We start from the raw sequence: 15,079 nt of genomic DNA, 5'->3' as shown, positions 1-15,079 counted from the left end.
CCAATGATTTACTGCCACAAAATACGCCAATAATTTATCTAAATACAAACAGACTCAATTTATTAAAAATGTTTAATTTACTACATCATGTAAATACTGAATGATTAGAACACGTTAACTACCTAAATCATGCAAAACATTTTAAGGAGTCTGTCACAGTGTAGTGAGCTTTAAGGAGTGCATGACACCCAAAAGGTTTAGCATTAGAGTAATCACAGAACAGGTACAATAAACTATGAACATGATCACCAGTATTAATTGTCCTATGACTATGTACTAACCTGAAGAGCAAATGACGAAGAGGTCTGGCCTGGCTGCCAAGAACAGATGTGGCAAGACCTCCAGTAAGTGCCAGTGATAAATGTGCACACAACAATTTCAGGCACAAGAGGACGAACTGATGATGTTCCCTAAAATCACACCATCCAGAAGTAAATACATGCCATCCTCAGTAATCATCTGGTACTTTCTACGAGGGAGAGTCAAAAAGAAATCTTAATAATTGTTTTAATAATTGAATATGTACAATAAGACTACAAACACTTCATCACTTTTAACATAGTACAACAGGAACACTTGCATTGAACGTAGCTGGGACTATGTTGAAAAGTGATAAAGTGTTTGTAGTCTTATTGTATATATTCAATTAATAAAACAATTATTAAGATTACATTTTTACTCTCCCTCGTATATAGTGCTTCTGGTAAATCTGAACTTTAGATATTAAATCTGGTTTTGGATGACACAACATTAGGCAAATGAATCTCACCTGTCATATTGAGACACAAACACAATATATATATAGGAACATGACATAATGAGTTCGAGGTCTGATTCAGAATGTAAAACCCACATACGTGGAGTAACGGTCAGCACGTCTGGCCGCGAAACCAGGTGGCCCGGGTTCGATTCCCGGTCGGGGCAAGTTACCTGGTTGAGGTTTTTTCCGGGGTTTTCCCTCAACCCAATATGAGCAAATGCTGGATAACTTTCGGTGCTGGACCCCGGACTCATTTCACCATCATTACCACCTTCATCTCATTCAGATGCTAAATAACCTAAGATGTTGATAAAGCGTCGTAAAATAACCTGCTAATAAATAAATAGAATGTAAAAATAATGAAAGCTCAAATAAACATCCCACTGATTTCACCTTGCTTCCACTTTTTAGAAGATATATTACATTTTGTGCTTAGAAAGAGCAGACAAGTTGTGCTTGTACAATGTCACTTTCAAAGTCTACAATTGGATCTAAAACCAACCAGTAATTTTCTTTCCTAAAGGCAGTGATGTCAACTTCTCTGTCAGAATACTCAGCAAATATGCAATGAACTCTTCTTCGTGGGCTTTTCTGTCTCTATGTTTAAGGACCATAGCTACAGCTACCCTAGCTCTATTATGTCTATCCAGGTTGCTTGGTTTCTAATGGCAGATTTGCTTCATTTGTCTTCTGGCATCACAATAAAGTTTCACTAAGTTGTTAGCATTATTTTTATGTCCATTCATTCACAGTTTTCTGCCCAAGGGCAGGTTCTTCACTACAAACCCAGCACTCTCCAATCATCCCTCGTTTCTGCCTTCCTCTTAGTCTTTGTATATGATTCATGTATCTTAATGTTGTCTATCAACTGACGTCTTTTTCTGTCCCGTACTTTTCTCCGTTCACCATTCCTTCAAGTACATCCTTCAGGCAGTTTTTTTCTTAGCCAGTGATCCAGTCAATTTCTTTTTCTCTTCCTGACCAGTTTCAGCATTATTCTTTCTTCACCTACTCTTTCCAGCACAGCTTCATTTCTTATTTTGTCTGTCCATTTCACATGCTTCATTCTTCTCCATATCCACATTTCAAATGCTTCCAGTCATTTCTCGTCACTTCGTCGTAAGATCCATGTTTCTGCCCCATAAAATGCCACACTCTACATATTAGTCTCTTTCTTAGTTCTTTTTCCAGAAAATACTAGGCCTACTATTGCGTAATAATTCCGTTTTTCTGCAGAAACCCAACCTACTTATGTCCTAGAGTTTCAGTCTCATTGCAGTCTGAATGGTGACAACAGGTTGTGTTGTAAGCTCTGCCGGGAATGGACCTCCCTGAAGATAATTTAGAAGATATCTTTACTGTGTTGGTCGGTATACTCACATGAGGACATATTCTGCATAATGAAGGCATCAAGCACTGCTTGGACTTTCATATGGCAAAAGATCTTTAGGACCATCAACAAGTCAAAGGAAATGATAAGGCACTGGACAGTGAAGCACGAAAGACATTTGTGGACAATGCCAAAAATCTTTTAGATTCTACATGGCCATGACTGTAATATTGTAACTGTAATTTCAATTGTATAACCATTTACTCTAAAATTATCTACCATTCTAATAATGTAAACTAAATTTTAGGCTGAAGGCTTGCCATTTTATAGTAGAATTTTTTTCATTTAAAATAATTCTTTTAAATGACACCTCCTCTTATTACAGATTGATTAAAAAAACTTTTGGTCTTCATTCAATACAAATTTCATTGTATTTACAGAACCTTACCTCTGACTGGAACCAGACAAAATCTGTTGGCCATTTATAGCCCATTTAAAATGTGTTACGCAGGATAATATCCTATTATCCCCCACATTCTGAACAAAATTCTTCAGATCATTATGCTAGCAGAGGCAAAGGAGGTTCTGGCAAACTATCTCTAAAGGTATTAGAAATCAACCCATATTTACTAAAGAATATGTAGATACAGAAATAAGATTTGGAGCTTCCTTATTTTATAAATTTCGCTTACAACACACTGTGTATGTGCGTAAACAAGAGCCCCTGTATATATGCTACTTGTGGACAGTCGTGCGAAATTGTTGCCTGCATACAGGTGGACTCTCATCAAGACTTGCTCCAAGTATTTGTACTTTCTCCTTTGTCTTTTTTTTATAGACATCTGTGCTGCTTTTATAATTTCAATCAAGGAATATTGGGACAAAGAGGCCAGTATTCTCCTTTTCTCCTTAAATGTTTGGAGGGTTCTTGTAGAAATCTCCTCCTTGCAGAATGATATTTCTTTACAATTTCTGGTAGCTTTTTTTATATTCCATCTATATGGACATCCCATCGACATCTTCATGTTTACAGCCATTTAGCTATATCTTGTATACTTCATATGAGAGAGTGAAGGGTAAGAAATAAAGAGAACAAGAATATAACATAACCGCATATCCTGTAACTTTAACTGCAGACTTAAAGACAAATTTACAAATTCTCAAGGCCAAAACTCAGACATGTTCTAAAACATTCACAACACAAGTGATGTTCATCAATCACAGAGAATCAGCATTTTTAGAACTTGGATATTTGCAATAAGCATGTTATGGGAGTCAGGGATTTAGGGACATGATAAATTAGAGTTAGTTAGTACTTTAAAGATAATATAGCATTTCATATTTACCCAAATGTAGGAAACGGTGGTGGGCATGCATCCTGATTGAATCCACTGCAATATTTTTCAAGGAATGAACGAAGTAAAGAGAAAGTTCCTTCCTGGAGATCAACACAAAATGGTCGATGCCAAGTTACCACTTGTCTGAAAATAAATTAAAACCCATAAATTATCGAAAAAATTCTCATCTATTATAGATTTGTTTAATATAAGGCAAGAAATTTATCACATTCTATTATTACAAAAATAAAAATAAAAATCCCATATGAATTAATTAAGAGGGGCAATGATGTAATTATTTCAATATTACGCAATTATTACAGAATCCACTTAAGAGAGGAGGTACACCATTAGCCTGTAAAAATTTGTGAAATTAATTTTTTTATCTAGCCTATACTATAAAAGCTAAATGAACTAAACTTTTCATGGTGAAAAATACATTACACTTTATAAAACACTATATATGAGGAAAGTATACGAGATCCACTGCATTTCATCCTTAGATTCGAACAGAAGAGCAGATATTGTAGCCATCCACAGGACTCAATCTAAGGGAATAGTTCTTCATCCTACAATCCGGTTCGAGAGGGATGCCCTGCAGACACAACACGTTGATGAGGAGAAGAAATCCATTTATGAGTCCTGCATCCCTTATCTAAGTGAGAAATATAACCTTCCCACTAGTCAGTGGAGTGTTTCTGGTCTTTTGTTTGGTGCACGTGGCACACTCCCTAAATTCACATGTGATATTTTAAAAGCACTCGGACTCCGATTTTTTTAAATTAAAAAATTTTGTTGAATATTTTTAAGGATTCAATCCAAATATTATATTACCATTTATATTTTGGCCATTGATGGTTCTGTTGGGTATGTGTTTCTCTGAATTTTTTGCTGGACAATTCCTGTCTTTCTAAATTATTCTGTGGTGCTTTTATTCTGGATCTTTGTGGTCACTCTCATTGAGGGCAGATTATTTTCTTTAAATATATTTTTTTTTTATCCAATGCCACCAGGTTGTCTTTTCAATATTTTTGGTCTTCTCTCCTGGCCGTGGCTTAGTTGTAACCCACTTCTGAGGTTGGGGCACCTGGAAGGCGGAGTTACATTACCCCGATGATGTGATAGGATGATTATGATAATGTGGTGCTAGGAGAGGTCATAAAGATAAAAATATAATTAATGAAAACTTATTAAACTTTAGAAATCCGTTTTGCACAATTTAAAGTAGACCCATCCACATCACAAACGTTCATGATACGCCGTTCAAATAGTTCCCTTTAAAATCACTGAGCCACTACACAGCTGAACACATACGATCACCCAGTCTTTGGTTCGCTTCAAACCACCAACACACTTCTACAAACATCAAGACATATATATATATATATATATATATATATATATATATGTAAGTAATCGAAAACCGTTATTAATATTATAACAAATTCTTAATATTTCCCACATTTGCATAATTACTTAATAATTCCCATATTTCTTCCCTCGTTCTTAAAACTGTTTAAATAGATTGAGATATAATAGTAAAACCAACATTTTCTTATTTTTACAGAAATCATCTTTACATATACAGTCCCTGATAAACTTCGGTCACATACAGCAATCATCAATGATAATTATCTGTATGTTATTAATATCAGATAGAATATTTTAGATCTAAATGGTCAATAACAACCACTATTTGCATCAATGTCAGATAACATTTCAGATCACAAGCGAACGTATACGTAAGTAATCTTATAACAATTCATTACATTCATCTCTAAAATAAACAACTTTACATCCTCTCTACCCCGACCACCAATCAATGCTTATATCAAGCATAACCAACACGAATCACAACTCTGACTCTCCCCACCCTTGCCCCCCAGCACACGACCGAAACTCTACATGCATAATTACAACCAATCGACTTGATCCATCAGTCACAACACAACATCAACATTGCATACAGTACCCTAAGGCATTATATATATATATATATATATATATATATATATATATATATATATATATATACACCTGTAAAAATAATATCAAATTTACATAATTGTTTTAACCATAAAGCATTTACATAATAAAATATACAATTAATTAAATATCTGCACGATTCTTTTACTGAAATGTTCTAAAGACCTACATCTATAACATTGTCTAGGTATCTTTTACTTATTCCTTCAAGAAATATTTTTTTTCTTAATCGTTACCTTCAATATTAAATTTTCTAAAAAATTTTTATCAAGAAAAAAATAGTTCCTGAAGGAATAGGTAAATGATCCTATACTATGTAGGTCTTTAGAATATTTTTGTACAAGAATCATGCAGATATTTAATTAATTGTATATTTTATTATGTAAATGTTTTACAGTTGTAAAAATAATTCTGCAAATTTTATATTATTTTTACAGGTAATTAATTATTAGCCATTTTAATATTCTGAATAATGTTTTATAAAGTGTAATGTATGTATATTAAGCATGAGAAGTTTTGTTCATTTAGATTTATAGCAGCTGAGTTATAAAAAAATGAATTTCACTGAATTTTTGCAGGCTAATGGTGTACCCAGCGAATAGGGATTATAAAGAATGGACACTTCGCGTCGGTACCTTTGATGTAGCCGGACTGATTTCAATGACCTTCAAGCCAGCTAAAGCGTGAGATTCTGCTTTCTCCCTAAAGTTGGCGCTGACATCACATCAGCTAGCAGTCGACACAGTGGAAATATAACATATATAATTAATACATGTACTCAAATAAAGTAAATTGGATCCATAAAATAATAAATCCGTCATTAACTGTAATGTCTAGACTCTAGAGTTCCTTTATAATGAGAGTTGAGACGTTGACCCCAACAACAATTAAAATATGTAATGATTTGATAGCGCTGAAAATGGAAAAACGAAACTCTTACGAGAAGTAAAACCATATACCTATATTATATTATATACAAATATTAAACGAATTCGATATGTAATTTTATAATGTATTATATTATTTTATAATATAATTTATTATATCTGAAATATAAAATATTATTATTACAACTAGTTTTTCACTGAGAAATAAGGAAAAGCTGTTAACTTGAATTTATTTGAAGCAAAGCGTTACTGGATTATGCAATAAGGTAGGTGATGTTTGGATCCTGTGTCTCAACTCTGTTCTCAATTATTATCTTAGCGTATGCTCGATTACACTAACCTCTAGCGCTTGAAAGTGGAACTAAACGCTGGCGCACAGAGAAACAAAACACAGGAAAATTCGCTCAGTGTTCATTCTTTATAATCCCTATTCGCTGGTGTACCTCCCTCCTTAAGCTGGTGCAGTATAGGTATGGCAATGTCTAAGGTACCAATGCACCACAAGCTGAAACTAATGAACATGCACTCCTATTCAAATGTTCTTCCATATGCGACCTTATATGTGCTCCAAAGGTTTCGAGCAAAGCTTCTGAATCACTCTTGTAACCACACTACATGGCAATAATCTCACCTGTCTGAAGGCAAAGCTGTCCAGAATACACTGTGTGATGTTCCAGCCGATATTTGATTTACAGGCACCCCCTCTAAGCCCAGAACCCTTCGCGGTCGAGTTATAGGACTAGTAGAATGTCCTTGTCCACACTGTCCCATAGAGTTATTGCCCCAGGCGAACACTTCACTGTCATGTGTTAATGCCAGAACATGAGAATCTCCTATTGCTACATCGATAATTCTTACTGCTGCCAAGTCTTCTACCAACTGAGGTAGTAGAGATGTTGTCTCTCCTGCAGTGATGCCCAGGCATGCTCCAAAACCCCAAGTATACAACTGCAAAAATAACATGCAAACAATGTTAACTTCAAACCACTTTAAAAATAAATCACATGCACGTACGCACACACAAAAGTGCATTATTAGGAGTTTCATCAAGACTTTTGGTAAATGTTCCTCAAGACCACTTTCAAAATCGCAGATGTGTGTAATGTGGCACAATTTACTACGTCACTAGTGTTCTGAATAGCAGCAATGCATAAAATGATTAACTCGATTAAGCATAGTCATGACGATCATAACGAAGACATAAATAGTCCTACATCACGAAATTTAAGTGGAATCACTAATCTTAAGTTTAGTTAACTTGTCAGTTAGTGGCGATGTGAATCAAATGTAATTTCTGTGCACCATTCAAGGATCAATATTAGGTCCCCTACTTTTTCTAGTGTTTATAAATGATCTTGCCCCCCTAATAAAAGATGTAGGTCATCCCATATTATTTGAAGATGACACAAGTATAGTAATTACAGCCAATAATTCCAACACATTCCAATCTTCAACAGAGGAAATTCTCTTCAAAATATGTGACTGGTTCTCAGTCAATAAACTGGTATTAAATTGTAACAAAACTAACATAATTCAATTTAAATCCTGTCCAAATTCAACGTCGCAAATTTCTAACGCAATAATTAACAATAGATCCCTATTAAAAACAACAACAACCAAATGTCTTGGCTTAAAAATCGATAATGTGTTAAATTGGAAAAATCATATTAAAGAAATTACTCCCAAACTAAATTCAGCTTGTTTTGTTATTAGATCTATGCAAAAGATAGTAAATATCAATACCTTAAAAACAATATACTTTGCATACTTCCACTCGGTAATGAGTTTTGAAATAATATTCTGGGGAAATTCCACAGATAGTAACAGTATATTTCTATTACAAAAAAGAGTAATTAGAATAATAGTAGGTGTCAAATCTAGGGAATCGTGTAGGACTATTTAAAAAAAAAAAAACTACAAATAATGCCCATGGCTTGTCAGTTTATCTTTTCATTAATAATCTTCGTATGTAATCGTGAAAACTTTGTAATTAATTCAACAGTTCATAACATAAATACACGTCAAAAAAATGACTTTCATACTCCATCGGCAAGTCTATCGTGCTATCAAAAAGGAGTGCGTTATATGGCAGTGAAAATTTTTAACAGCCTCCCTATCGATATAAAAAATGAAACTCAAAACATAAAACTATTTAGGGCCAAATTAAAGAAGAATCTAATTTCTCAAGCCTTCTATTCTGTAAGTGAATTCATGACATTCAATAACACTTCATGAAATTGATACTAAAACTATGTGTTGTACTAGTAGACTATATTGTAAATCTCATCTGTATATATTTCATCTAGACTGTGACTATAAATTAAGACTTTATAATAGTATCAAGTTTTTTTACTTGTTCCATATTCTAGCTGTAAGCAATGTATGAATACCATGGAATGTTAATAAATACAATACAATACAATACAATCAACAGTTATAGTAAAACCTGTCCAAAGTAGTCACCTGAAGTTACCCCATAAAATGGCCGTTTCATCAGGTGGCTGCTTGATTGAAGTTGAGGCTTTCCATGAATTAGCAAGAAAATACTTTAATTTGATCAAATTTTTGGGTTTCAATGATGATCATTAAGGGTGGTTTTTTTCACCAGCAACATTACAATAAAACAGCAGGGTTATTCTGTCTTTTGCTAACTTACACCTTTACACTCTTCACTAATTATCCCCTTTAATCACTTAAATATAGTCGGTTAGAGATTACCATGGTTAACCTCCTGTTTAAGTCCTAACCAAGATTGATGCACCATAAAAATGCTTAACCAGAGGTTAGGTGGCAATTTTAGCTCATGGTTACATTAACCAGTGGCCTACATGACTTGTGTGTGTTAGACACACTATGTAATACATTGTATGACAGAAGTAAAAAATAGCTTTACCTGTCCATTGGTGGTAAGTGCTAAGGAAAACTGACTCCCTGCTGCAACTTTTCTGATATATAAACCCTGCAATGCTTCCACTACTTTCGGCCTTGAAGTCTTTTGTGTATCTCCATGACCAAGTTTGCCATTGTCAGCTGATCCAAATGACCAAACAGTCTTTCCATCTGCAGACAGTGCTATTGTATGAGCACTACCACATGCCACAGACCCCACACCACTCAGATCTCGAACTAATGTAGGCATGTTACGTCCATTATAGTCTCCGTGACCTAAAGCCAAAACAGTCTCATCATTTATTTATATGTATACTCTTTACATATTGCTATTGACCCTTACTTTCTTCCTTTGAAGGGTCAACTCATGAAGCCAAGTATAAATATTTTAATAACTATAAGTTCGCAAACATGTATGTAAAATTAACTTTTCCAAAATCATGCAATTTATTAGAAAAATACAGTCCACAAAAATCAATTACTCCAAAATTACTACATGACACGAGTTCTTCGACAAACATCTATACAGGATCAATATTTTTGTATCTTCCAAATTTGTACTGTGTGAAGAACTTCAATTGGAACTTCTTACAGTCCAAATATGCAAAAACAGATTGGAAGCAAGGATGTATAAATTTGTATTAGTTAACTTGTCAATTAGATTAATTCAAGATATTAGAGATCCACTAAATGATGTAATTATGGATATTGATTAATAAAAGGTAATTCCATGGTTACAATTGGAACATACAGTAGGTTCATGCCAAATTTAATATTTTCAAAGGTTAAATAAATCAAATATATATTGCTATGATGTACCGAAGTACATATTGTCGCCTGAATGCAAGAACTAGGTAACTTGATTATTCATATTTTGTGACATTGCCTATTTACTTATTTATTGTACTAAGAAATATGTCTCATTTTCTTTTACCTATTTGTTGTATTGGAAAATAGATGTCGCTGGTATCGTTCGATCAGTTACCTAGATCCTGGATTACATTTTGTGCGATTTTTGCTATGTTATAAAAGAGGTAACTAAAAACGCAAATTTCGAGTTACCTAGTTCTTGCATTCACGTGACGATATGATATTTCCATGCAGGAATTTTGCATTACCATATGGTGAATAATGGATAGAATGGAGAAAAATTCTCTCCGGCATCTGGACCCAAACCTGAGTTTTCAGCTCTACATGTTGATGCTTTATCCACTAAGTCACATTGGATTCCAGTTCTGATGCCAGATTCGGAAACAGAGAGTAGAACTTAAACTGAGAGGATTCAATCCAGCATCGGAACTGGAATCCGGTGTGGCTTAGTGGATAAAGCATCAGCACATAGAGCTGAAAATCCAGGTTCGGGTCCCAGTGCTGGAGAGAATTTTTCTCTGTTTTACCCATTCTTCACCATAAATAAATAAAGTTCTACTCATCGAAATGGTTTATAATGAAATGTACAAAGACTGTATAATTTTTTTAATTTCAGAAACAAATTGAGTAGCTTAATACCAAAGGTGGACATCTGACCCTGAGATCGAAATTTAGATAGATGTGGATTCTTATACAATTTTTCATGCTCTTTTCAGTTATGGTGAAACCATATGCAAACTCTAACACTACATTTACAAAATAAGTTGTTTTAAAATATTACAAAGAACACTGTGAAACAAAAAAGTGCCTCTAGATCAAAACTATGGAGACGGCAGATGTCCGTCTTTGATATTAAGCTACTCAATTATTTTTTTCATATTTTAATGTACCTAAAAAAACTATTATGAATCATTTACTGGGTACATGTTCTATTGTCAGATAAGACAAAAGTAATTTCACAGTGACGGAAGACAGAATCAATATGATGCAGTACACTACCTAACCGTCCATGGTCCCCTTCACCCCAAGTGTAGAGTTCACCGTCTTCAGTGATGGCAGCACTATGTCTGTAGCCAGCGTGAATAAACTTCACCACTTTCCCAGATAATGCTCCTCCAACCAATCGAGGCTGTTTCTGAGTTGTGCAATTTCCATGGCCTAATTTTCCATAATCACCTAAAAGATATAGGGCACAGAATTAGGTAATTAGTTAGTTAATGGGGTTTAAAAAGGGCGCGCCAGCGACTATGGCTACTTGCGCCCTTATCTAAAATTCTTTACAGAACAGAGACATAATACAATAATCAGAATGCTTAAAAGAACTAAAAACCGTTGTCAGCAGCAGCAGCAGCAGCAGGATTTAAAAAGGGCGCGTCAGCTGCTGTGGCTATTTGCGCCCTTATCTAAAATTCGTCATAAAACAAAGACACAAATAATACAGAATTAGGTACTGGTACTGTATTTATAATAAATAATGAAAAAAATTAATGTAAAGATGGTGATAAATGTTTTCTTATTAGACATTTTACGCACTTCACAACAGTTCTGTTCTTTTACTATGTTGTGAATTATATTGCTGTTTATAATTTTTTTTTAAATTTTATTTAAGACATACCTGTAAGAAATAATTTTATATACACACAAATGAGGTAAATTTTCATTTCCTGTATTGCATAAAAGTCATTCTCTATCATTTTACATTTGACTTCATTTATAAAATGTATGGTTTAAACCATGGGTAGGCAAACTGTGCCTTGCATGCTCTATTTCACTGCAATTCTCATTCTGATATTCATAATTCTTGGAAAAAAAGTATCACAAAATAGTTTAGTTTTATTTTGACTTCTACATAACGCACCTAAAACGTTTACACTATTTATACAATATGCTGTAAACATTACGTACACACAAAGTGAACTGTAAGAGATGGTAAATAAGTTTAATATCAATGTCTCTGCCAATGAAGAAAAAGGGGGAGAATTTGTCTGTCTATGGATAATTATTAAATCTCATTGGATTGGATTATAAGTTTTTGAATCCTTCACCAACTGTTTTCATCTTTTATATTTTTGATACAAGAATAATGAACATCGAATACAGCAAGCATAATCTGAACCATAGTCAACTAGAACCTCTGTAACATCACACCTGTTTTCAGATGTCTTGCAGAAAGAAGAACTACGGTACATTATTATTTGCAATGCAGAGGTAGGTATTTTGATTAAATCATATAGTTACTTTCCAGCCATAAGGACTATATCTATTTATATAACACAAGTTATAGTATATATTTTCCATTGAACACCAATAATATTATTAGGTAAATACGAGCCACAAAATATGTATTACATTCTAGTCTCCAAAATCGGAGTCTGAAATAATAGGTATAACTACGACTTTACATGCCTGCACGTTCTCTCATAATTTACATACTGGTGATTATTTTTTTACCCCTTCCACCAATGTTCATTAACATAAAAATGCAGACTTAAAAAACCTTCAGCCTCATGGATTATTTTCAGAATTCATAGATAAGGACGTACTGACTGTGAAAGAACATTTGTTACAAGAAATAGTTGATGACAGTGTCGATAGTGATAGCGACAACATTATTAAAAGCAATGTTGAGGCAGTTGCAACATTGGGAACACTGAGAAAGTACCTCTCTGCTCCAGATGATCATGACACTATGTTCGAGAAACTCTACAAAATATTAACTAGAAAAGTGGATAGTCATTGCGAAACACAAATTAAAAATTAAATAAATTACCACAGTTTTTTTACAAAAAAAAAAAAAAAAAGCATAATTTTATTTTGTGAGTTACTATGAAATCTGTATGTTACTGTAATCTTATATCATTAAATCATTTCCCTCAATTTACACTACTTTTATCTTGGTCCCTTGAAAAATGTAAAAGAGGGGTTCTACTGTATACATTATTTGAAGATACAAATTAGATGCTTAAGACTGTAATGAGCCAATGAAAGACTCAAAACTGGTGGAGGCTGATGTGATGATGAAACAGGATTCAGAAAGACCAAGAAAGGAAACATGATTTTAAATTAAATACACAATAAAACTCTTAGGTAAAGTTTGAATGCACATTACACAAAATTTATTATACTAAAAGCCAGGTTATGAACCGACTAAACTGGAAGCAACGTTCTGTTGGTCTCTTTCTGAGCTCTGTTGCCACATAGTGGCGCGAGATTCAAAGCTTGTTCAGCGTTTGTCACCGATATGTTTAAAATAACTACTGTCTATAGTTCTCGATAACACTATCTACAATATTAGTAATTAAAATTACTGTTTTTAAGAAAGCACGAGCTAATGACGCTGGTACGAAATGCGACTCGTAATGCACGTGGTACTGCAAATGAACTGGCTACACTGTCTCCGTGATTCCGTTGCCAAATTTTCGTTAGCAGACGACATTTTCACGCGAGGTCCAATGAAAAGCTCCGTTCTCGTTCTCCCCTCCATCCCCCACACTCAACGTGTCATCACTGCACAGGCTACCCCTCTAACCCGCACTTTCCTCTCGCCCATCCAACTACTTCCTGTTTCGTCGGTTCATAACCTGGCTTTTAGTATAGTAATTTGTTTGCCTGCTTCTTCATTCTCATTTCTACCACGAGGTGTGCAAGAGGCGTCTTTTGTTCACTACCAGTGGTGCAAGAACCATCCACCATAGTCAAATGTGTAAATGCATATTTTTGGTCCAGGAAAAATACAATACAAATGGAGTAAAAATAGTAAATTACAATACTAATATGTCGACATCATATACACACGATATGATCAATCAATTAACACTTAAATCGCCACTGTTCTAAGTCAAATTATACTATTTTAAAAAGTCGCTCTTATGACTTTCATGGACACTTCTTGTGCCTCCGGTGGTAGACGGGAGAAACACTGAAATACGCAATGAGGATAAAGAGCAATATATTTAAATATTACACAGCTGTTAAGCAGGTCATCTCCACAAAATCAACATGTTATTAAGTTATATGAAAAAATAACAATGATACTAGCATGACGAATGGTCACCTACATCAAGGCTGAACAAGAAACAGAGATTGTAAGCAATTTATTAAAAAAATAATACAATAAGCCAATAATTACCATCTCCCCAGCTGAAGACCTTCCCATCGTCCGTAAGTGCTAATGTATGCCCATCACTTCCCTTTGATGAAGATACTTTCTTAACAGTACCATCAATGACCACTCTCTTAGGCTGTGGTTGGTTATTGGAGTCTCCTAACCCAAGACGTCCGTAACTCCCTTTACCACATGCGCTCAAAGTGCCATTAGTATGGATAATGAAAGAACAATACTGGCCAGCTTCCACCTGCTGCACTTGTGTGAATGCTCTAGCTAGACGAGGCACCAAAATCTTCTCTTGGCTCTCCTCAGCGACCTGAGATTCAATCAAAAGTGCCTTATCAATTTACAGGTACACCTGATATTGAAGTTGTCGTCATAATTATTTTTATTACAGTGAAATCTGGATTTTACGTTTTTGAAGAGACTACTTAAAATGACTGCAAAATCAAGGAAAGTTTAAAATCAGAACATTTAAATTTACATAGGTTTTAACGTAGCAACAAGGAAAACATCAGGGAATGTTGTTGTTGTTGTTTTCTAATGCCAGGCATTTGACAATAAAGTCATTTGACCTCTTGCACTCCAATATTTTTCAAAGATATTTTTGGCTGCAAAACAGTATTTGTCGAAAACAGGGGGGAGAGCCATTAATCCTTCCCATTGCAGGCTTTAAGGAACCAACCTGGACAAATACCCAATGTCCCATCCCTACCTTCCCGTGGTGCAGCTGTTAGTAAGCATAATTTTACAAGAGGAACTAAAGGGAGGGGCTACTCATCAATTAGCACTGGTCAGCTTGATGAGTTAATGACTGAATTTGGTATAATTTTCCTCTATCCAATACCTAATTCTCTCTTTACCCTTTCCTATCCAATCCTCTGACTGAACTCTTACTTTCTTCGACCCCAA

General features: G+C 34.5%; 1 protein-coding gene across 3 annotated transcripts in view; it reads right to left on the bottom strand.

The window, feature by feature from the left end:
• The window catches only part of LOC138707915 (probable E3 ubiquitin-protein ligase HERC1), a 178,360-nt gene that overhangs the window by 146,138 nt on the left and 17,143 nt on the right, over positions 1-15,079 (bottom strand). For all 3 annotated transcript variants that reach the window (XM_069837981.1, XM_069837962.1, XM_069837972.1), the window contains exons 6-11: positions 14,189-14,483; positions 11,059-11,235; positions 9,194-9,465; positions 6,932-7,248; positions 3,437-3,571; positions 282-410 (exon numbers count right to left, since the gene is read on the bottom strand). In XM_069837981.1, coding sequence (XP_069694082.1) covers positions 282-410; positions 3,437-3,571; positions 6,932-7,248; positions 9,194-9,465; positions 11,059-11,235; positions 14,189-14,483 — 1,325 coding nt within the window. The remainder of the gene's footprint in view (positions 1-281; positions 411-3,436; positions 3,572-6,931; positions 7,249-9,193; positions 9,466-11,058; positions 11,236-14,188; positions 14,484-15,079) is intronic.

The sequence above is a fragment of the Periplaneta americana genome, chromosome 1, assembly GCF_040183065.1.
Source record: "Periplaneta americana isolate PAMFEO1 chromosome 1, P.americana_PAMFEO1_priV1, whole genome shotgun sequence".
Taxonomy (NCBI): domain Eukaryota; kingdom Metazoa; phylum Arthropoda; class Insecta; order Blattodea; family Blattidae; genus Periplaneta; species Periplaneta americana.
This window is presented reverse-complemented; position numbering and strand designations above follow the sequence as displayed.